The following is a 24,224-nucleotide window of genomic DNA, read 5'->3' on the forward strand; positions in this document are numbered from 1 at the left end:
TCCATGTATCAACATTGAAGGCCTAGATCAGGCCTAAGTATGTGGTGGGTTCGGCCTTGCCCGAACCAATGGAGGAAGATGGCCCAACTGAACCGGTCTGAGTCTTAGGCCGCAGGAGAAGATGCCATGGATCCAAATTGGAGACCGAAGTGCTGATCGAGTGGCTAGGCAAGCCCATTGACGAGTCTACCTAGAAGCTAGAGTCAGATATCATGGATCGCTTCCCAAATTTCAAACCTTGAGGACAAGGTTGCAGAAGCATGGTGGATTGATACAAGTCGAACTTCACCGATGTCGTCTCGAGCATGGATCATTATTGAGGAATTGAGTATTTTGCCTTGTCTCCTTCATCTTCTTCTCCCCCTTCTTCCAATCTATCCCACACTTGCCCTAACCCTTCCATCAACCATAACCATAACCCCCTTCTGTGTTAGATTCTGTCTAGATCTGAAAATTGGAATAGATCGAGCCTTAGCCAAAAGGGGAGATCGTATCAGTATGCATGTACATCTGACCCAGATATTTTGAGATTATTGCAAGAGCTGATGGATGATCTAGAGCACCATCCAAAGTTGGAGAATTGAGGTGGTTTGCTGCTGGACCGCGGATGCATTCGACTGCTCGCAAATGATATATTGCAGCAGAAATTATTGGAGCACTTCCACCAAACTCCAAAGGCTAGTCATGAGGGTATCTTGAGGACTTATAGGAGGATATCTCAGAGTTGCACATGGCCAGGATTGAGGTGGGATGTCAGGAGTTTTGTCCATGCTTGCGAAGTCTGTCAAAGGGCTAAAGCAACCACCTTGAAACCGACTAGATTACTTTAGCCTTTACCTATATCGGACCGTGTTTGGGAGGATATTTCTATGGATTTCATAGAGGGTCTTCTGCTGGTACATGCATATTTCGTTATCTTTGTGGTGGTTGACAAATTGAGCAAGTATGCACATTTTTCGGCATTGTCACATTCGTTTTCAGCCAAGTCGGTGGTTGAAATTTTTGTTAGAGATGTTGCTCGGTTACATGGCATGCCACGCACAATTGTCTTGGATCGTGATCATATATTTATGAGCGATTTTTGAACTAAGTTTTTCAGATTATAGGGGATTCGATTGAACTTCAGTTCAGTGTACCATCTACAAACGGACGACCAAATCAAGGTGGTCAATCGAGGCATTAAGCAGTATTTAAGATGCTTTGTTCGAGAGATGCCAAGACGATAGTTGGAGTTCTTACCATGGGCGGAGTGCTCTTATAACACCGCATACCAAAGCAGTATTGACATGACTCCATTTGAGGTGGTGTATGGACGCACGACTCCGACGTTACGCGCTTATGATCCAGTGGCATCTATAGACCGGACAGAGGTGGACTTAGTGTTGATGGATAGAGACGCCACATTGAGGAGGTTGCGTGCTCATCTTAAACTTGCTCAAAACCATATGAAGCAAGTTTATAATCATAGTCATAGGGAGCAAGAGTTTGATATCGACAATTGGATATTTGTGAGGGTGCAACCGTATCAACAAGTGACCTTACATCCAATGCGTAACCAAAAGTTAGCACATTGCTACTTTGGTCCGTTTCAGGTGTTGGAACGATATGCAGCTCCAAACGAGGGTTACATATTGTTTTAGAATTTGTTGGCTAGCCTCTATAAATATATGGATGGCAGCCAAATTCATTATGCTATTGGATTAAACTTAGACAACTTAGACAACTTAGAATTTGTTCGCATATGATTTGGATTGAGATAACAGTATTCATGGACAAACCCTACATCTTGACTTTTTGTAGTTCAAACTTGGCAACTTGATCGATTGGTTATATAAAGCGGAACAGTTTTTTGCTTACCAAGGAACAACGAAAGAACAAAAGGTGACACCTCTGAGCTTCCACCTTGAAGATGTGGCACTCTATTGGTTCTGGGTGAGTAATGTGCATGAACTGATTGAAAGGTAGACAAATTTTTGCATCATCATCACTGGACATTTTGGTGTGTTGGGGTATGAAGACTTCGTCTCAAAGACCATGCAAAGAACCACTATTGGTGCCTATCAAGAAGAATTTTGAGAGGATAAGTAGCCGCTCCCATCCTCCTTGGACTGATCAACAACTCTGTAGCACTTTCATCTCGGGACTGTGGGGAGGCACACAAGCAGATGTGAGGGCTCTAAGGCCCTGAACCTTGAAGGAGTCCTTTAAGGATACGGTGCTAATAGAGGACAAGCATTGATCATTGAGGATACACCTCAAATCAAGTTGGGCAAGCTGAGATAGCTGCTACCCGGCTCGGCCTACTTTGGCGGCTAGAAATATAGTGTGTGTTCCAAGGACTACTATTGCAATGGTCCCTTCTCAAGTACCCCTGAGGCCATCCCATGATGCTTCAGCACACACCTAGAGGTCCTGGCCACGCAATGACACCAGCCCAAGTTGAGGAGCAAAGAGTCAAGGGCTTTTGTTTTCGCTACGATGAAAAATTCACACATTGTCATTGCTGAACCAAACCGGTTGGATCTATGATGTTAATTGATGGATTGGAGGAGACTAGGGATGTGGTTGCAGCTGAAGAAGATGAATGGTTGAGAAGGAGGAGGTAGTGGAAAGGAGTCTGTGGAGGAATGGCAAAAATCTCCTTCCACACCTATTCCGAGACGGCCACACCGATCTTACGAGTGAATGGTGTTGTCAAGAAGACCACAGTGCAAATCTTGATCAGCAATAGGTCCACCCACATCTTAATCGATGATTGGCTTCTTCAGAAGATTTGGCTAGAGTCAAAACCCTCGGATGGGTTCGATGTGATGATAGATGATTACACAACATTGCAAGCTGATTTTATTTACTATTGTGTGGAGTTGAAGGTGCAAGGATAGTCCTTCACCTTAGATCTTTATCTGCTAGCGTTACAAGGGTTTGACATCATTTTTGAGACTCAATGGCTTTAAAGTTTGGCACATGACATTCGATTTTTATGAACATCACCCTCACTATTGGATGGAAATAAGCCATAGCATGGACCAACATTGTAGCTCTACTTGTGCAAATGGCTCCTGCTAAACATCAACCACTTGCTGGAGTACCCGCTAATATGAGGAGTTACTACAGGAATTTAGTGACCTTTTTAAGAAGCCGCGAGGGCTACCACCAACCCCCCCACATGACCATATCCAAAGCTATGTCTTTTGGATTGATCTCTATCCATTGGCCCTATGAGGAGCCAACTTGGTGCTCAGTATTCAATGGCTTCAAGGGCTTAGACCAATCACCTTCCACTCCACCACCATGGTGATGGATTTTAGCAATGAAGGTCAGCCAGTCCAGCTCCTAGTCACACCAAACAAGGAGGCCAAGGACTCCTTGTGGTCACTTGACGAGCCGCAAAGGCTGGAGTGCCGCAGGTACCTTATGCAACTCATTGAAGGGGCTAAAGACAAGAATGATGTAGTCCAGCTCCATTCGCGGCATATTGGCCTCATAGGGTTGAGCCTATTTATTTAGTAATTTATTTGTATTCTTTTGGATATCTACCTTATTAGTTGGGTTATGAACTCAAGTATCTGCTAAATATGGACTCAACTTATACACTTAGTTTGAGTCTTTTCTTATTGCATTAGTTATTTATTTTTATTAAAATAAATTCTTATAGGTCGCGTTCGAACGTAGGAGGAGTCACATTCAAACGCCCTTGCGAATACCTGCATCAGGTTCCCAAATATAGAGAACGCATATTGTGCGTTCGAACATGGTCGGGCGAGTTCGAATGTCTGTATCACATTCGTATATATAGAGAACATCTTTTGTGTGTTCGAAAGCGATCGGTAGGAATCCTTTAGAATTAGGGTTACTTATTATTTTAGGACTTGTTTGCTAGCCTTTACAAATATGTGGATGGCAGCCAAATTTTGAATGCTATTGGATTATTGATTTCTTCCCTCCTATCTTCACTCTAGATTCTCTCCCTCCTATCTTTTCACCATCCTTTCACCTCTACCATTGACAAGATTTCTCCTAATTTCTAATCTCCCTCGACTGCCAAACCACCCTTCTTTGGGATCTTGACCACTTTGTTCCCTTCATCTATATCACTTAACCACATCCACCATCCACCTTCACCTCCATACCCATTCATAATCCTAACATCCACTCCACCCATCACCACGACCATCACCAACATTCTTTTGTGTTTTGTCTTAATTGCAGTTCAAATCTATAAAGGGTGTAAATATAAAAGTTGTAGGTCAAGAAGTTATAAATCTAATCCACTTTGTATTGTAATTTTCTGACTACCAAAGAATATTTGACGAATATTTTCCCACAATTGCGCGGACTGATTCCTATAATACATCCAAATCTTGAAGGAATCATTGCGTAGCCTATCTTTGGTATGAGAACCCATCAATTTGGTATCAGAGCAAGTGAACCTCAGACCTCCATTAATGGTTGAAACAAGAAAGATGACATCAACAAGGAAACCTATGGAGAGCACACCGACAAAGGAAGACTCAATCTATGATGACCTTAACCATGAATCGGCCTCACGGTTAGGGTCATCGTGGATTGAGGGAGCGACCACGGCAGGACCGAGTCAACCAACGTCCATGGGTGTGAATATGGATGAACTTAGGGGCATGCTCCAAACATTGCTGCATAGAGTTGACGTGATTCAAAAGGATCATAATGATTTCAAGGAATATGTCATGAACCGATTGGGTTTGTCATCTCCTCGCCGACGATTGGAGCTTCAAGAAGGACCAACGGTGGGACCTCACCGAATCGATACCCCACAGGTCCAGGTGCATCATGTGAGTGTCAATGATCCCCTTGCCTACACATTATCCCCCACCTTTGTTACAAAACCCAAGATGCCAGTGGTAGAACCTGAGAGGCGTGCAACACCGATGCGCTTTGTCGATGAGGAGGATTGGCAGTATGAGGATGAGGTTGATCCCTTTGGAGATGGTGATGGACATGCTCGAGGATTTAAAAAAGATGATCAACATGCACAAAGGTTTAGACCTGAACCAAGGATCTTTCGCGAACCCAACAATGCTATTCGGGGGAGAACCACACGTTGGGACTTTCCAAAATTTCAAGGAGGTGATCCAACAGATTGGGTATTTCAAGTTGAACAATATTTTGATTGTCAAAATACAGCAGAAGATGCAAAGGTCCAGATGGCAAGCTTTGACCTCCAAGAAACGGCATTGCATTGGTATAGATCGGTTATTCATGGTGGTGGATTTAACGGATGGGCTAATTTTTATAGGAGGATTACACGCAGATTTGGGACAACGGCATATAAAGATTTTACTACCACATTAAGCAAGATGGTTGTGAGGACGACCGTATTAGAGTACTAAGCTGAGTTTGAAAGAGTTAGTAGTCGTTGTGAGCCACCTTGTCCCGAACAAACATTGATGAGCACACTTATTTCAGGACTGCGGGATGAGATACAAGCGGATGCTTGTGCTCTTTGTCCTACTATTCTTGAGGAGGCCTTTAAGAAGGCCGTGAGGATGGAGCAAAAGCATAAGGCTTTAAAAATGGCAGTGAAAACCAATTGGGGTAACTGAGATGGGCGGTTTGTATCTAAACGTCGGTTGGAAATTCTACTGGTTCAAAAATAGTGACTGCGAGAAATAAAACTCTCACACCTGCCCAGGAGGACATGCTGGATTTACAGATTGTACTTTTCCAATTAGTCCATAAGGATCGGACACCCATATTCCAAGACCATACAAACCTGTTACATGAAATGCGCCAAAGCCAAAGCAAGCCACCCCTGAGAGAAATAAAACATGCTCAATATCATTTGATTGAATAGTTGCCTCAGCTCCTTGTTGTTTGAAGAAACCCTTCCCTTCAATTGGTTTTTTTTCACGAAAAGCATACATGAGATAACAAATCAAGTCTTTCCCTAAGATTTCGAATAGCTGTCTCGAATTCAAGTTGATTATGTTTCGCTTCTTCCTTGGCTGACTATTTCGAAAGTAGACAAGTGTTCAAAGAGTTCAGTCTGGGGACAACGGTAAACGTGAGGAATGGGTTCTGGTTCCGACGAACGAATAATCATTAAGTCCTCCTCTTTTCGGACAACACATACAAAGAGACTCGCCAACAGTCAAGTTTTTAGTGAACCTACCGCGCATTTCGCTACTCAGCCTTTTGCTTCTTCCGCAGCTTCTTCCCTTGTAGTCCCTTCAGTAGGCACTTATTCATTGTGAGACCTGTTCAAATTCAAGCTATTACAAGACCTTTTTCTAAGCATTTTCTTTTGTAATTGATTTTCCATTTTATTTTTAAGGCATGATGAGGAATTTTTTCATGGGTGCCTTCATAAGTCCGTCTGAGGAGCAAAGAGTGAAGGGCCTTTACTTTCAATATGATGAGCATTTCACACCCAGTCATTAGTGTTCTAAACCGATCGGAAGTATGATGCTTATCGACGGTCTTGAGGAGGATGATGAGGTTGTTGATGATGGAGATTGTCTAGAAAAGGTCCATGAGGAGGCCGTTAGGGAGGGCGTGGAGGAAGATATTCAAGCTGAAATAATGATACATGCATATTCAGGTACTTCTGCACCAAGAACGTTACGGGTAGACGGACTCATTAGAAAGTATTATGTGCACATCCTCATCGATTCGGGGAGTAAACACAACTTTCTAGATGAGAAGTTAGTGAGGAGATTGAGATTGGATGCCAAACCGACCACAAGATTTGATGTTGCTATTGGAGATGGCACGAAGCTTAGGGTGGAGAGCTTGTGTCGCCGGGTCAATATACGGGTACAAGGACACGACATCATTGTGGACTTGTATCCATTGGCGCTATGAGAAGCGAACTTTGTCCTTGGTACTCAGTGATTACAAAGTTTGGGACCCGTCACATTTAATTTTTGAAGCATGTGGATGAAATTTAAACAAGGAAACAAAGATGTGCAGCTTGATGGTGTTCGGTCTTTGCTGATTACTGCGATGCAACATATGGTGGGGCTGCCTTGTGCGTATAATTTGGCCTATCTTCTTCTGTTAGGACCAGTAGAAGATGAGCCTCCAATGAGTTCAGGTACTATCATTGAATTGTTTAATTTATTAGATAACTTTTCTGAACTGTTTGAGGAGCCACAAGAGTTGCCACCAAGAATAGGGGCGGATTATCGCATAGAGATTATACTCGGGGCTACACCGGCGAACGTGAGACCATATCGGTATCCACATGTGCAAAAAACAGTTATCTCAAAGATGGTAGTTGAGATGTTGGAGTAAGGCTTCATTCAACTAATCATAGCTCATACTCATCCCCCTTTCTATTGGTGCGAAAAAAGGACAGGGCATGGCGTTTTTGTGTTGACTATAGGGCACTAAACGCTATTACTATCAAGGACCGGTATTCCATTTTGGTTATCGAGAAGTTGTTGGACGAGCTTGTAGGGGCAACTATATATAGTAAGCTTAACTTGACGGTCGGGTTTCATCAAATTAGAGTTCAGTCGACGGATGTACAACAAACTGCATTTTGGACTCCGGACGGGCATTACGAGTTCCAAGTGATGCCTTTTGGTCTCACCAATGCTCCAGCTACATTTCAAGGCCTCATGAATAATATATTTCGGCCTCTATTGCGAAGGTATGTCTTAGTATTTTTTGACCATATTTTAATGTATAACAGGACTGAATTGGAGCATTAGCGGCATTTGGAGGATGTGCTGAATTTGTTGAAACAAAACCAATTGAAATTCAAAAAGTCCAAGTGCCTATGGGGAGTACCAAAAGTGGAGAATTTAGGCCACATCATTTCAACGGATGGTGTAGTGGTGGATCCTCAAAAGGTTGTATGTATGACAGCTTAGCTTATTCCTATTACTACCACAGAATTGAGAGGAGTTTTGGGGCTGACCGGATATTATCGCCGGATATGGCAAGATCGCTGTTCCTCTTACTTCTTTATTGAAAGACTCCTTTAGATGGACGGATTAAGCCACTTCAGCTTTTTAAAAAACTGAAAACAATAATGACGACGGCACCCGTTTTAGTGCTACCAGACTTCATCAAAGAGTTCATTGTGGAATATGATGTATCGGGTGTTGGCATAGGAGCTATACTAATACAAAGAGGACATCCCATTGCCTATCTTAACAAGGCTTTATCACAAAAATCTCAGCAATTATCGACTTACGAGAGATGTTAGCAATTCTGCATGCGGTGACAAAATGAAGGCCTTATTTGATTGGTAGACGATTAATTATCCAAACCGATCAAAGGAGCCTTCCATACTTTATGGGACAGTGTATACACACTCCAGCACAGCAAAGATAGGTCACAAAATTGCTAGGGTATGATTCTGAAATCCAATACAAAAAGAGAACGAAAAATAGAGCGGCGGATGCACTATCATGCCAACCTGATACCACTGAGCTTACAACCTATTCTTCTCCTACTTTTTTCTTCCTTAACGAGCTGAGGTATGTATGTACATCTGACCTAGATATTTTGAGATTATTGCAGGAGGTGATGGATGATCCAGAGCACCATCTAGAGTTGGAGAATCGAAGCAGTTTGCTGCTGGACGACGGATACATTCGAGTGCCAACAAATGATGGATTGCAGCAGAAATTGTTAGAGCACTTTCACCAAACTCCAGAAGCCGGTCATGAGGGTGTCTTAAGGACTTATAGGAGGATATCTCAGAGTTGCACATGGCTAGGATTAAGGTGGGATGTGAGGAGCTTTGTCCATGTTTGCGAAGTTTGTCAAAGGGCTAAGGCAACCACATTAAAACCAGCCGAATTACTACAGCCTTTATCTATACCGAACCGTGTTTGGGAAGACATTTCTATGGACTTCATAGAGGGTCTTCCACTAGTACGTTGTATTTAGTTATCTTTATGGTAGTTGACAGATTGAGCAAGTATACGCACTTTTTGGCATTGTCACATCCGTTTTCAACCAAGTCAGTAGTTGAAATTTTTGTTAGAGATGTTGCTCGATTACATGGCATGCCACGCACGATTGTCTTCTATCGTGGTCATGTATTTATGAGCGACATTTGGACGGAGTTTTTCAAATTGTAGGGGACTTGATTGAACTTTAATTCGGCCTACCATCCCTAGACGGACGGCTAAACCGAGGTGGTCAATCGAGGCATTAAGCAGTATTTGAGGTGCTTTGTTGGAGAAATGCCGAGACGATGGTTGGAGTTCTTACTGTGGGCAGAGTGGTCTTATAACACTGCCTACCATAGCAGCATTGGCATGACTTCATTTGAAGTGGTGTATGGATGCATGGCTCTGACATTACGCGCTTATGATGTAGTGGCATCTATAGACCAGATGGAGGTGGACTTAACATTGATGGATAGAGATGCCACATTGAGGAGATTGCATGCTTATCTTAAGCTTGCTCAAAACCGCATGAAGCAAGTTTATAATCGTAGCCATAGGGAGCAGGAGTTCGACATCGGCAGTTAGGTGTTTGTGAGCGTGCAACCGTATCGATAGATGACCTTACTTCCGATGCGTAACCAAAAGTTAGCACATCGCTACTTTGGTTTGTTTCGAGTGTTGGAGCGTATTGGTCTGGTTGCATCATTTGGAGCTGCCGGAGGGGTCGAGAATGCATCCTATCTTCTATGTTTCATTGCTGAGGGAGCGCATTGGAGATCATGAGATCGTTGGATCAGTTCTACCGAATCCATTGGAGGAGATAGAGATTATAGAGTCAGTTCGTATACTTGCTAGACGCCGACGACGACATGGTACTAGATTGGAGATGGAGATTTTAGTTGAGTGGCTTGGCAAGCCATCCGATAAGGCGACATAGGAGTTGGAGACTGATATTTTAGAGCGTTTTCTTGACTTTTTGCCTTGAGGATAAGGTGGGGAAAGCGTGGTGAGTTGATACACTTAGTTAGGATATTTTCTTATTACATTAGTTGTTTATTTCATTAAAATAAATTCTTATAGGTCGCATTCTAGGAGGGGTCGCGTTCGAACGCCCTTGCGAACGCCTGCATTAGGTTCGCAAATACAGAAAACGCATATTATACTTACTAGACTCCTTCCTCCCTCTTCATCATCCTTCCACCTCTATCGTTGGTAAGGTTTCTCCTAACTTCTAATCTCCCTCGACTATTGAGCCACCCCTCGTCTATTGAGCCACCCCTCGTCTTTGGGATCTCGACCATTTCGTTCCCTTTGTCTATATCCCTTAACCACATCCACCATCCACCTTCACCTCCATACCCATCCATAACCCTAACATCCACTCCACATGTCACCACCACCATCAACCGCATTCTTTCTTATTTTTGTCCCGGTTGCAGTTTGAATCTACAAAGGGCATAAATATGAAAGTTGTAGATCATGAAGTTACTAATCTAATCCACTTAGTTTTGTAATTTTTTGACTACCGAATAATATTTGATGAATATTTCCTTACGGTTGCACGAATTGATTTTTGTAATATATCCAGATCTTGAAAGAATCGTTGCGTAGCCTATCTTTGGTATGAGAACCTATCAACTTATTAATTAGTTAATTGAGTCTAGTGAAATTGATTAATTGTTTTAGTCGAGTCATAAGATATATTATGAATCTGATTTCAACTCAGGCTAGTCGAATTGTATTGGTTGATCGAGTTCTTATCTAGATAAGGTTAGCTTCTATAAATACATAGAGAAAACCCTCATTTGGAGATTATCTCATTATTAGATTACTTGCTAGCTACCTCCTACCTCTCTATATCTTTATCTCTTGGCGGCCGACCTTATCTCCTCCACCTCCCTTCTTGCCAATCGTGCCACCATTGCTAGTTCGATCTCTTCTAGCCTCTAACATCTTTTCTCCTTCTCTGCTTCTATTCACTAACCTCCATTAAAGAACAAGTCAGATCTACACCAAAACAATCATCAAGGGCAACAAAGTGCAAAATGATTCAAGTAGATATGATCTCAATTAATTGGGTTGTATCACCTTTCGACCTTCGTCAACTATCCTAAAGACATCTTCCAATTTAATCATCCGATTTGTATAAAATCAGATTCTTTAGAAAGCTCTCTCTGAAAGCAACATATTAAAATTTCATGTCGATCAAAATTTCTCAAAAGTTCCATATAAAAATGTCCAAGACCGTAATGAATCGGACTAAACCGATTTGTAACAAGAACACTAATAAAAAAAACATTTGAGGGTTTTTATCCAATCCACTCCACGCTGGACATTCTCTCCTCCTGTATGGGAAGATAGAAAATCTAAACATATAAATAATTTAGACTAGCTACAAAATTTTTTTATTAAAATAATATCAAATTTATAAAAAATTATCATCTCTAACAGACATGATTGATTCAAATTCTTGCACAGTGTTCAAAAATATCAAAAAAATTTGAAGTATGATATTTTTATAAGCGCAAGAAAAATGTAACAAAACCATCACAATTAAAGATTTAACTCATATAAAACAATTCACATTTAATGGTGCTGTTTTAAGAATAATAGCTGACGCTGGTATGCTATGGGCTTGAAGAGTGCGTCACACCTCGGAGTTTAAAGAGAATATCCATTAAATTATCAGAAGGATTGGACTAGTATCATCCTTGCAAAGTGTCTGTAAGAAAAAAAAAAGAAAAAACAAAGTGCCTGCAAGGCTCACATCATACATGCTGCATCATCACATGTTTGTGCCGACAAAATAACCACAGAATCAATGATAGACTGCCTACATCTTGCCTCAGTCTTCTCAGTAATTCTACATCGGTGAGGGCATTGGCATTAGAACACTCTTCTAACAAAATCATAGTCTAACATGACAGCAAAACTAATGGACTCTACGCGCAGAATTTAACATGCCACGTACCACCAAGCATCACAAGAAAAGAAGTTTACATTGCTCATTGTTTTGGATAGAGAACATGAAGACGCAGAACTGCTATCTTTAAGTTTCCATCACAAAAATGAAATGACATAACAATTTATTGCTTACTGATAACTGAAAACAAATAACTAAAACTATTTAACATCAGAGATAGAATAGAACCTAAGTAGAAGGATAACCTAAATTACTCTAACTGCTCCTATATAACTCTCAGAAGAAACTTTTGTCAAATTATGTTGTGGTGGTGGTGCAATTGTCAGCTCCAACTCACTGTTTTCTGTTAAATGAGAAGCTGCAATGAATTGTGAAGGGCACTGAAGATTAAGTTGAACTGATGAATTAGAGGACAATCTCAGAAAATTTGCAGCATCTGTAGTTGAGTCAACTTGAAAAGTTGGTGGTGCCTCATCAGGGATATTGACTGCTGAGCTAAATGACGAGTTAAGGATGACCTGTTCCATGGAAGTTTTGGAGAAGCTCACCTGCCAAAACCCTGAGAGTTATTGGCTAAACATAGGAATCAAACCTCAAGATAAACCAATGATTTGGAACATTAATAAGAAAAGTAATTAATTGTTAAACTATAAATTAACAAGTCATCCTTTGGTGGATTTACCAAATAATTTACACTCTGCATATTTGGCTCAACTCCGGGTTGTTCCTTGATCACAAGTGAAGCTGGGAAAGCTTCTGTAGTTTGAGGCGTCACTTTGATTGCATTAGAAAATAAGGGTCCATCCTGAAAGTCACCAGCTAGTCATTATATAAATGAAATTGTGCACGCACATTGATGGAGATGTAACACTTACAAGGCTGCTGCCTCTGAGGAGTTCATTAGTGATGTTCGTAACTTCGTGGACCCTCATTGATGATAATGGTGTGACAAGAGTTTCAGAGGTAGGCACCTGCATATGCATAACCATGGCATAATTGAGACTTGAGAACCAACTAAACGAAGAGGAGATTGAGTTTTTCTTCATGTAGAGGAAGACTTATTATTCTGATTAGCAGATAGTTAGAGGTACATAAGAGAATTACTGAATGACTGACAACAGCATCAAAAAGGCTGGATCTTCGCTTCTTCTTATTGGTATTACTTTGTCTAAGAAAATACTTTTGAGCATGACTGGCAACTTGGGTTGGAGTTCTAGTAGTCACAAATTCCTTTGCAATTCCCCTCCAGTCTCCTTTCCCAAGCTTTTCAAGTCCAGCGAGGAATGTCCTATGTTCTTCTTCAGTCCAAGGAACCGCTGCAAAATGGAGAAGTTGAGAAATTGAGAGCTCATTAGGAATACTAAAGAAAATAACAAACTTCAGAAAGTGTTGACATGAAGAAACCAAAGAAAGATGGGAGTGTATGATGCGCTATACGAGAATGAAAATTCAGACAAGAAGAAACTCAGAAAGTAGCTTTCTGTTCAATGTTCAGAGAAACCATCTGAGAGGCAAGTAGAACATAGATCACAAGTCATTTATGCAATTAGAATAGACTAATTTGGATTATATGCAGTTAAGAGGCGGGGACAACCATGGAGATAAATATAGGATAGTTGTCTAGCAGAATCAGGCAGATCAATATAGCAAGATGTGTACTGTATTTAGTTGACTTGAAATGCACACATTTATGGAATTCAAAAGGGCAACTTATTTAACTAGTCAGGTAGGTGGCCACCATTTCTCATGAGGAATTGATGGTACTAAATAGTTGGTAATTAGAAGATATCTACTTTTGCCTAATCAAAATGATAATCAAAGTTTGCTCTAACATAGCCATTTTGTGGTTAAAGCTACATCCTACAGTTGCAATAGCTTAATAAAGACAACCATATCAGATTTTTCGTAGTCTATTAGTTCATTCTATTTGATAACAGACGAAATTATGAAATGTTTCTCAACCAAACTTTTATACTCAGGTTATCACGACAAATATTCAGTTCCATTTTTACCCATATTCCACAGGTGTCCCCATATTTGATGGGAAATGGCAAAATATGATGACATGCAATGAAATAATAAAAACTGGTGTTCAATGTTATCATCAGAATAAAAAATAGATTGACAGAATATCATTAAAAGTACATAATAATAAACACTAGTGCAATAACATTAAGCTATTCTCCATAGTGAATTGTCAATATTGAATACAGAAGACAAAGGTATTATATCTGCTAACCTTGAACCATCAACTAACTAAGAGATATTTGCCATTAGTTCCTTTTCTGATACATTCTTGGAGAACGGACTAAATGTTCCTATCTGCCAAATAGGATTGCTAGAACTTAACGAAGAAACATGTGCGGGAGTTCTTTTTATTCCCTGTACTTGAATTTATGATCAAGAAGAAAACAGGTAGAAACAGAGAAAAATTAGCACATATAATTCAAATTTAAAAATGAAAAGTGAAATAATCTTGATAAGGAATCGTTGTAGCTAAACGTTTGGTTCTAATAGCATGACAAGATAATTGAATTCTCATGCAGCATAATAATTCCAAAAGGACAACACTTAATCCTTAGAAATTGCATCAAGCCATAGTACAACTCTTAATTGTATAGGATTGTAATAATATCATCAGAAGGTAAGAGCTACAGCAATTAAAGCACTACCACATGATAATATCCCTATTTATCCAGAAAATATCTACTGGCTAGTGATTCTCCCAAACAATTCCACAATCCCAACTACATAATGGGACTAGATAACATAAAAGGCCATCAATAATAGCAAAAGCGGAACAATTTGGGGGCAGAAACAAAAGGATTGATGAGTACCAACCTTTCTTCCTCTCCTGCGCTCTCCTCTTCGATGACCGAACCAGCCCACCCTCCGAGTGGTATCCTTCATCGCCGGCGTCGCCGTCGCCGACAGGAGCAGCAGCTCCGGCAGCGATGAGGTTACCCATGCTCTTGCTCTTCCTCATCACCTCCTCCTCTTCCTTCTCCGGCGACGCAGCACCATCACCGCTTTCCTTCGTAATCCGCACCCCGAATAGCTTGAAAACCTTCTCCTTGCGTGAATCTTGATGCATCGTCGTCTCCACTTTCCCCTCCATCAATAATTCCACCACTTAACCGGGTGGAAGAACCGAAGAAGAGGAAATGGTGCCCTCGTAATAGAAAATTTCCTTCTAAATCGGAGTTAATTTCGGTATTGCCATTGGCGTTAAGGATATCTAGTTGGCAAGCACGACGCCCGATTGGCCAATATTGACCCTCCTTAAGAAGTGAAAGATTCAGGCCTCCGTTTGGAATTTCGATAATTTTGGTAAAGACAGATCTTTGTAAGTTGTAACAAGTTGCCTTATCCCTTCATCTGTACGATAGACTACGGTGCATAAGCATAACAGTATAATTTATTTATTTGCATTTTAGGGAATTTTATAAGACAAAAATGCACGAAAAACACACTAGGTTTTTTATTTTGTCACTTAGACCTATTTTCAATTTTCTTTGTCGATGAAATTTTTTTTTCTTCTAAGTTTGTCCTTTTGTAATTTAGTGCCAATAGGACGATGCATTACAGAAAGAACAGGCTTTGTTTCTTCCTATTTTGCCGCTGAAGTTCCGTTTTTGTGTTATTATTTTTTCTTCTTTTGCTTTGAATCTACCTATATATTCGTGGATGGAGGCACAAGATCCTAGGTGTTGCTGGATGGTGGTAGTTTAGTGATAATAGGGTGGCACCGGTGAGTGAGTGGAGATGAAAGGATTATAGATGATGGAAGGGGTTAGGGCAAGATGATAGATAGATTGGAAGAAGGGGGAGGAGTGAGCTGCCCCTAAGGGACTAGGATGAGTGGCCGATCGAGGGAGGTTACAAGTGGCGACACCGGGGAATGAAAGAACGAGAGAGAAGAAGATGAAGGAGACTAGAGAAAAACTCAATTCATTCAATCATTACTCCTTGGTTGCCATTCACACCTTTAGAGGCTAATCAAATAATTCAAAAATAACAATTATTAACCCTAGAAACAGTAGATTTTCACTGACCACGTTTGAACGCGCTTGATCGCATTCGAACGCACATTTTATGTTGTTTATATTTGTGAACCTAATGCAAGCGTTCGCAAGCATGTTCAAATGTAGTGTTTGAATGCATATTTTGCATTCTCTGTATTTGCGAACTTGATGTAGGCGTTCGCAAGCGCGTTCGAACGCACTCCACCCGCGTTCAAACACGACATATAGGAAACTTTATATGAAATAAACACTAAAACAAGAATTAAAGACACCCCTAAAGTGTATCCATGCTTGAGACAACATCGGTGAAGTCCAAATCATATCAATCTACCACTTTTCCGCAACCTTGTCCTCAAGGTGTGAAATTGGGCAAGCGATCATTGAACTCTGACTCAAGCTCCTCCATGACTCAATCCTCTACACTAGTTCCCCATTGATCTGAAAATAGAGGAAGGGTTGGTGCTAAAAAGGAAGCAAGCTCACTTGTGTCTGGTTGGCAGGAAAGGGCATCGGCGTAGACTAGCTCATAGTCATACCCAAGGAGTTTCGTGACCCACCATTGTTATGCCGAGGTATGCACATGTTGCTCCATGAAGTAGGGTAAGCTACGCTGGTCCATGTGGATAGTAAACCGTTGGCCAATCCAGTAGGGTCGCCATTTGGTGACGGTGTGTAGAATTGCTAGCATTTCGTGCTCGTAGGTGGATAGCTGTCGCGATTGGTTCAACAATGCCTTGCTCACATATGACACGGGCTTGCCCTCTTGCATCAAAACAGCTCCAATGCCCTCACCCGAAGTGTCACATTCCACCACGCTTGCTGAAATTCGGTAGAGCCAAAACAGGTGCGGTAGACATGGCTGTCTTCAATGCTTTGAAAGCCTCCATCGCCTTGCTTGTCCATTGAAACCCTTCTTTTCTGAGTAAGGAGGTCAGTGGGGCATCAATCTTGCCATAGTTGGTGACGAATCACCGATAGTACCCCGTCAACCCAAGGAATCCCCTCAATTTCTGCTGATTAGTGGGAATCGGCTAGTCCACCATGTTTTTGATCTTGCTTGGTTCGGCTTCCACTCCTCTTGCTGAGATTATGTGACACAAGTACTCCACTCGTGGTTCACCCCAAAGTCACTTGCTCATCTTAACTTTCAACTGGTTTAGTCTCAAGATATTCAACACCTCACGCACATATTGCAAGTGTTCGCTCCAATTTTTGCTATACACCAGGATATCATTAAAGAAGATGAGCATATATTGAGGCAAGAGCGGGTGAAAAAGGTTATTCATTATCCCTTGGAATGTCGCTGGTCCATTGGTAAGTCCAAACGACATAACTCGGAACTCGTAGTGGCCATCATGAGTTCAAAAAGCCGTTTTGTGCACATCTTCTGGGTCGACTCGGATTTGATGGTACTCTGCTCTTAAGTCAAGCTTGCTGAAGTAGGCTGACCCTGTAAGTTCATCTAGCACCACCTCGATCACTAGTATTGGGTACTGGTCTTTGATGGTGATGGCATTCAAGGCTCGGTAGTCGACGCAAAATCATCAACTCCCGTCTTTCTTTTGAACCGGCAACACTGGCAATAAATAGGCACTTCTACTTGGTTGAATGATCCCTTGATCTAGCATCTCCACCACCAATTTGCTGATCTCCCCCTTCTGAACATGTGGGTACCAATACGGCTGAACATTTGCTGGTTTAGCCCGTGGAACGATTTGAATGCGGTGGTCATGCCGATGGGTTAGCAGTAGTCCTCGAGGCTCCTCGAAGAGATCCCTAAATTCCTGTAGTAGCTCCTGCATGTTAGCGGGTATTTCACTTGATGGTGGATGTTCTGGTTCAGCAACAGCCATTTGCAAAAGTAGAGCTCGATCCTCTATACATGGAAGTCCCAATAGTGGTTGCAACGTCGGCCCAAATCTGGACAGGATCTCCCCTTAGGCTAAGGTTTGATGTAATGCCCCCACCCGGCATAAGCACGTGCACGCCCACGCACCCACACGGCACGCGCGGCGCACGCGACAAGTTGGGCGAGGTTCGTCACGCTTAGATACACTTCTATGCACATATAATCATCAAATAATACATGTCAACATATTCATACTCACATAATCCAACACCAAATAGATCATATTATCAACCAAATAAATATGTTAACATATGAATATCAAAATCTACAATAATATACACAATATCACTACCTAATCTGGTAGGACCCATACAGACCGCAACAAACCATCAAGATACAACTAAACAACTGATACCCGAGTGCACTATAATCTCACATGTACTATACAAATAATCGTCTAATACAATTAAGTATAAATATAACAAACAATGATACAACTCAATTTCTATACAACTATTATCTATACCGTCTTGCATTTATAGCTCACCTCATCTAACTAATATATCTTCTCGGGATATCTCAAGTCGCTATCATATACCACAAATCTGAGAGGCCTAGAAAAGAAATAAAGAGAGTCACGAGCAAAAGGCTCAGTGAATAGACTTTACCCCGAATTAGTGATGTCAAACAGAGAGTAAATCATGTACTGGATAATATGAATAAAAAAAACATCATATCATGAATGAGTATATGAATGTATCCTTAATAATATATAAATAAAAAGTAGATAACATGTCATAACTGATAAAAGTATATAATCATCGACAATTTGTAAACAAATCTCCATTTCATACTATCATCATAACTCTCTCTCAAATATGACACATGATGCATGCCAACCATGACCATGTTATGATATCAAATGCAACCATATATGATATATATTAATCACTCGATAATCAGGTAATCAGATGATAATAAAATCATATGAATTTCTTAGCATCCCAGTCATCAATGTTATTAGACCACTGTGCACAGTCAACACCTAGTACCCAGTCTCAACATTATGTCCGAAAGCTCAGAGCATACTCCGCTACCCACAAAAGTATCTCAAATATAACCATACCCCACTACTTGCTAGGGTATCAATATCCATCCAGACCGGGCACCCTTCCTAACTGATAGAAACCTCGTGAGGATAACTCGCCACATATGCCCTAGCGAATGACATGTGTCCGAATGTCTGCTGCGCACAGAAACTAACGACCTCGGACGTAAGGCCAACATGATCGCGATTATGTCGAGCGATCAATCATTAACCAAGCGCGTCCTAATCCTCGTGCCCACTCGGGTATCCTTACACTTTCTATCAATTATCCTATCAATCACATTTCATGCTTTCCTTCTATATGATAGATCATATGCATATATCCAGTACGATAATCAGTCAATGCATAACAAGAATTTAGGTGGAACAAGAATCAAGAGAAAAATGATGCAATGTAGTCTCCAACCATGTAGTCAACACATGCATACTCATGTTAATCTATTTATATGCATACTCATGCTATAGATCAACTGGACATAACATTATAACAGTATAATCATCTTTCATCATCTCTATTTATCATCATTATACTCATATTCAAGATTAGCCTAATTAGATGCATGATAAAAATATGCTCGACTGTAATCATCTCTAGATAAAGTCATATAATTATGCTGGAGGGCAAAATATGCATGTACAATAATATATAATATAACCTAATTTGAGAAAGACGTCTAGTAGATAAGGCTACTCACCCTTTATCAGAAGACACGAAGCATGCAACTCTCACGTCTGTCAGTTAGACATCAACTCAACGTCAGGGTCCATAAAGTCTCACATAAGGGGTTCGGAGTTTGAAAATATTTAAGTAGCATGAAGTTAGCCGTTCATCTAATTAAAATCCGTTCATGTAATATATGATGATTTAGAAGTTTTTAGAATTTCTACTTATCTTTATAACTAGCTATATATTTAATTACAGATAAAAATAAAAATAAAAATATATCTTGATTAATTAGAGATTACTTTATAAAATAATAAATAAATACATAAGCCTAGTATTTTATTTGTTACAAAAATAACAATATATAATAAATTAATAGAATTACTTAAAATGTATATCATAAGAATATTAGAATATAAATATAATAATTATAATTTACAAATCAATATATTAATCTAATATACATATAAGTAAATAAATAAATAAATATAAGTATTACCTATATTTATTGTAATAGTTTATAACCTAATTAATCATTAATTAATTATAATTAATAATAATCATAATGATGAACATATATTATTATTAAAATAAATAATGTCTAAATCTATTTGTATTAATTAAGATAGAAATAAATAAATAAATAAATAATAAAATTAAAAAGAATTAGGGATTACTAGTACTAGTGGTGGGCTTGGCCCAGCACTGTTGTAGAAAAAATAAGGAGAGAAGAAGTAGCTGAGGAAAAAGAAAAAGAAAGGAAGAAGAAAGAAGAAGGAAGAAGAAGAAGAGAAGAGAAGAAGGGAAGGAAGAGGAGGGAGGTGCAGACCCAGGCCGGTGGGGCGGGCACCGGCCGTTGTTGGCTAGCCACCGGCCAGCCTCTCGTCGGCGGCTCGACTCCGACGAGCCCAAGCTTGGGGCAAGAAAGAGAAAGGGAGAGAGAGAAAGAGAGAGAGAGAGAAAGAAAAGGAAAGAGAGGGGGAAATAAGGGATCTCACTGGCGACGGCGGCTTTAGGAGAGGGGGCGACGGGCCGACGTCGACAACGAGGTGAGGGAGCAGTGCGAAAGAGAGTGGAGAGAGAGTAGAATCAGAGAGAGGCCAAGAGAGAGATAGATAGAGAGAGAGATTTACAGAGAGAGAGGGAAGGCAGTGGAGGAGGGGTAGCGGCGGCACCAGGGCCCATCGCGGCTAGCTGGCCGCAGCCCGTGGGCTACGGCAGCAGCAGTGGGCGCGTGGCGCCCCACCACGCAAGTTGCATGAGCAGCTTGCATGGGCACAAGGCCGGCCACACGTCATGCCCAAAATTAATTAATTAATTAATTTTTTTTAAGGTTGGGTTGTTACATTCGATCTATCCTATTTTTTAGATCTGGACAATATCTGATACGAAAATTTGGAAAAGGATCTCGTAAGATGCAGCCATCAGATCGATGTGAAACTTTTATATGTTGTAGCCCTAGAAAAGAGCTTTCCAATAAATCTAGTTTTAGGAAAATCGGATGGCGAGATTTCGAGATATCGTCCGAGAAGTAGACACACATCAGGGAGTCCGTCTATGTATCCGTGGATGGAGGCACGAGATCCTAGATGATGATGGATGGTGGTGGACCGACGATATGATACACTTCGTTAGGATCTTTTCTTATTACATTAGTTATTTATTTTTATTAAAATAAAATTTTTGTAGGTCACGTTCGAACGTAGGAGGGGTTGCGTTCAAACGCCCTTGTGAACGCTTGTATCAAGTTCGTAAATACAGAGAATGCATATTGTGCATTTGAATGTGGTTGGGTGAGTTCGAACGCCCATATTCAAATGCCTGTATTGTGTTCACAAATACAGAGATAGAGCTTTTGGTGTGTTCGAACGCGATCAATAGGAATACTCTAAAATTAGGGTTTCATATTGTTGTAGGACTTGTTGGCTAGCCTCTATAAATATGTGGATGGCAGCTAAATTCATAATGCTATTGGATTATTGATTTCTTGTCTCCTATCTTCTCTCTAGACTCTCTCCCTCATCTCTCTACACCATCCTTCCACATCTACCATTAGCAAGGTTTCTCTTAACATCTAATCTCCCTTGTCTATCGAGTCACCTCTTTTCTTTGGGATCTCAACCACTTCATTTTCTTCGTCTATTTTCCTTAATCACATCCATAATCCACCCTCATCTCCATACTCATCCATAATCTTAACATCCACTCCACCCGTAACCACCACCATCCCCTATGTTATTTCATATTTTTGTCCCAATTGCAGTTCGAATCTACAAAAGGCGTAAATACAAAAGTTGTAGATAGGGAAGTTATGGATCTAACCCAATTTGTTTCATAATTTTCTATCTACTGGAGAATATTTAATAAATATTTTCTCACGATTACGTGGACTAATTCATGTAATACATTCAGATCTTAAAGGAATCGTTGCGTAGCTTATCTTTGGTACGAGAACGCATCAATTTGGTATCAATGGACATCAATTTGGTATCAGAGCCAAGCGAACTACAGACCTCCATTAATGGTTGAAACAAGAAAGATGACATCAACAAGAAGACCTATGGAGACACCGATAAGGGAAGACTCAATCCACGGCAGGACCGAGTCAACCAACGTCCATGGGTGCAAATATGGATGAACTTAGGGGCATGTTCCAAACATTGTTGCATAGAGTTGACATAATACAAAACGATCACAATGAATACATGGAATATATCATGAATCAATTGGGTTCGTCATCTCCTCGACGATAATCAAAGTTTCAAGAAGGACTAGCAGTGGGACCTCATCGAACCGATAACCCCCAAGTCCAGGTGCGTCATGTGAGTATCAATGATCCCATCTTACCTATGCATACACATCATCCCCCACCTCCGTTACAAAACCCAAGACCGACGGTGGTGGAACCCGAGAGGCGTGCAGCACCGGTGCGCTTCGTCGATGAGGAGGATTGGCACTTTGAGGATGAGGTTGATCCCTATGGAGATGGTGATGGACGTGCTCGAGGGTTTAGAGAAGATGATCAACATGCACAAAGGTTTAGATCTAAACCAAGGATCTTTCGCGAACCCGACAACGCTATTCAGGGGAGAACTGCACGCTTGGACTTTCCAAAATTTCAAGGCGGTGATCCGATGGATTGGGTGTTTCAAGTTGAACAATGTTTTGATTGTCAAGACTGTGAGAATGGAACAAAAGCATAGGGCTCTAAAGATGGCAGCGAAAACCAATTGGGGCAACCGAGATGGGCGGTTTGCACCTAGAACGCCGACTGGAAATTCTATGGGTTCTAATACAGCGGCTGCAAACACTAGATCATGACCAACTTTGAGACCTTCTTTCGATGTTAGAGGATGTACTAGACCCCCCGTTCGAACTCTCACACTTGCCCAGGTAGAGGAGCGAAGAGCGAAGGGCCTTTGCTTTTGATGTGATGAGCATTTCACCCTCGGTCATCGGTGGTTCTAAACCGATCGAGAGTGTGATGCTTATTGACGGCTTGAGGAGGATGATGAGGTTTTTGATGTTGGAGAGTATCTAGAGGAGGTTCAAGAGGAGGCCGTTGAGGAGGGAGTGGAGGAAGATATCCAAAAGGAAATATTGATGCATGCATATTCGGGTACTTCCTCGCCGAGGACGTTATGAGTAGATGGACTCATTAGAAAGCATTTTGTACATATCCCCATCGATTCAGAGAGTACACACAACTTTCTAGATGAGAGATTAGTGAGGAGATTGGGTTTGGATGCCGAAGCGACCATGGGATTTGACGTTGCTATTAGAGATAGCACGAAGCTTAAGGCGGAGAGCTTGTGTCGCCGGGTCAGTTTACGGGTGCAGGGATATGACATCATTGTGGACTTGTATCCGTTGGCGCTGTGAGGAGCGGTTACAGAGTTTGGGACCCGTCGTATTTGATTTCCAAAGCATGTGGATGATATTTAAACAAGGAAACAAAGATGTGCGGCTTGATGGTGTTCAGTCTTCACCGATTCCTACGATGCAGCCTATGGTGGGGCTGCCTTATGCGTATGATTTGGCCTATTTTCTTCAGTTAGGACCAGCAGGAGATGAGCCTCAAATGAGTTTAGATACTACCATTGAATTGTCTAATTTATTAGAGAACTTTTCTGGACTTTTTGAGGAGCTATAGGAGTTGCCACCGAGGAGAGCGGCAAACCATTGCATAGAGATTGTACTTGGGGTTGCATTGGCGAACGTGAGGCTATATTGGTATCCATATGTGCAAAAAGAAGTTATCTCAAATATGGTAGCTGAGATGCTGGAGCAAGGTCTCATTCAACCAAGTCATAGCTGATACGATTCGAGCTTCACCGATGTCATCTCGAGCATGGAGTCACTTTAGGAGTGTCTTTGTTTTTTGTTTTAGTGTTTAATTTCCATGAAAATAAGTTTTCTATAAGTCGCGTTTGAATGCGGGTGAAGTGAGCTTGAATGCGGTTGTGAACGGGGTTGTGAACCTCGTTCGAATGCACTGTGAACGCTTGCATTGTGTTCGCAAATCCAGAGAAGTGGGAAACAAGCGCGTTCGATCGCGCGTTCGAACACCTGCATCGCGTTCGCAATTTAGGGTTAATTTTGAGTTGTTGGGAGGAGAGGGCCACCCCTAAAGGACTAGGGTGATTGCCGGTCGAGGGAGGTTAGAAGCGGCGTCGCCGGGGATTGAGAGAACGGGAACGAAGAAGACGAAGGAGGCAAGGCAAAACTCAATCTCAATATTCAATAATCAATCCTGGCTTTGGT

At 41.1% G+C, this 24,224-nt stretch overlaps 1 protein-coding gene across 2 annotated transcripts; it reads right to left on the bottom strand.

Moving 5' to 3' along the window:
* Nucleotides 1-11,842: 11,842 nt before the first annotated feature.
* Nucleotides 11,843-15,055, bottom strand: LOC140770252 (uncharacterized). 2 transcript variants are annotated; one of them, XM_073111346.1, is made up of 5 exons: nt 14,656-15,055; nt 12,931-13,130; nt 12,690-12,785; nt 12,497-12,619; nt 11,843-12,362 (listed from the first exon to the last, which is right to left on the bottom strand). In XM_073111346.1, the coding sequence occupies exons 1-5, from the start codon at nt 14,930-14,932 to the stop codon at nt 12,060-12,062; spliced, it is 999 nt and encodes a 332-aa protein (XP_072967447.1). In that variant the 5' UTR covers nt 14,933-15,055; the 3' UTR covers nt 11,843-12,059. The 2 variants fall into 2 exon arrangements, with proteins under 2 accessions (XP_072967447.1, XP_072967446.1); XM_073111345.1 differs by having other exon boundaries at nt 12,919-13,130; nt 14,656-15,051.
* Between the last annotated feature and the right edge of the window lie 9,169 nt (nt 15,056-24,224).

Source organism: Typha angustifolia, chromosome 11, assembly GCF_048772165.1.
Source record: "Typha angustifolia cultivar Huaian chromosome 11, ASM4877216v1, whole genome shotgun sequence".
Taxonomy (NCBI): domain Eukaryota; kingdom Viridiplantae; phylum Streptophyta; class Magnoliopsida; order Poales; family Typhaceae; genus Typha; species Typha angustifolia.

Excerpts from the sequence above, each read along its gene's own strand:
- LOC140770252 (XM_073111345.1), bottom strand. The coding sequence starts at position 14,932 with ATGGAGGGGAAAGTGGAGACGACGATGCATCAAGATTCACGCAAGGAG. Across the intron at positions 12,786-12,918 it reads ATGCTGTTGTCAGTCATTCA|GTGCCTACCTCTGAAACTCT; the intron begins GTAATTCTCTTA and ends ATGCATATGCAG. Across the intron at positions 12,363-12,496 it reads TGCAGAGTGTAAATTATTTG|GTGAGCTTCTCCAAAACTTC; the intron begins GTAAATCCACCA and ends GGGTTTTGGCAG.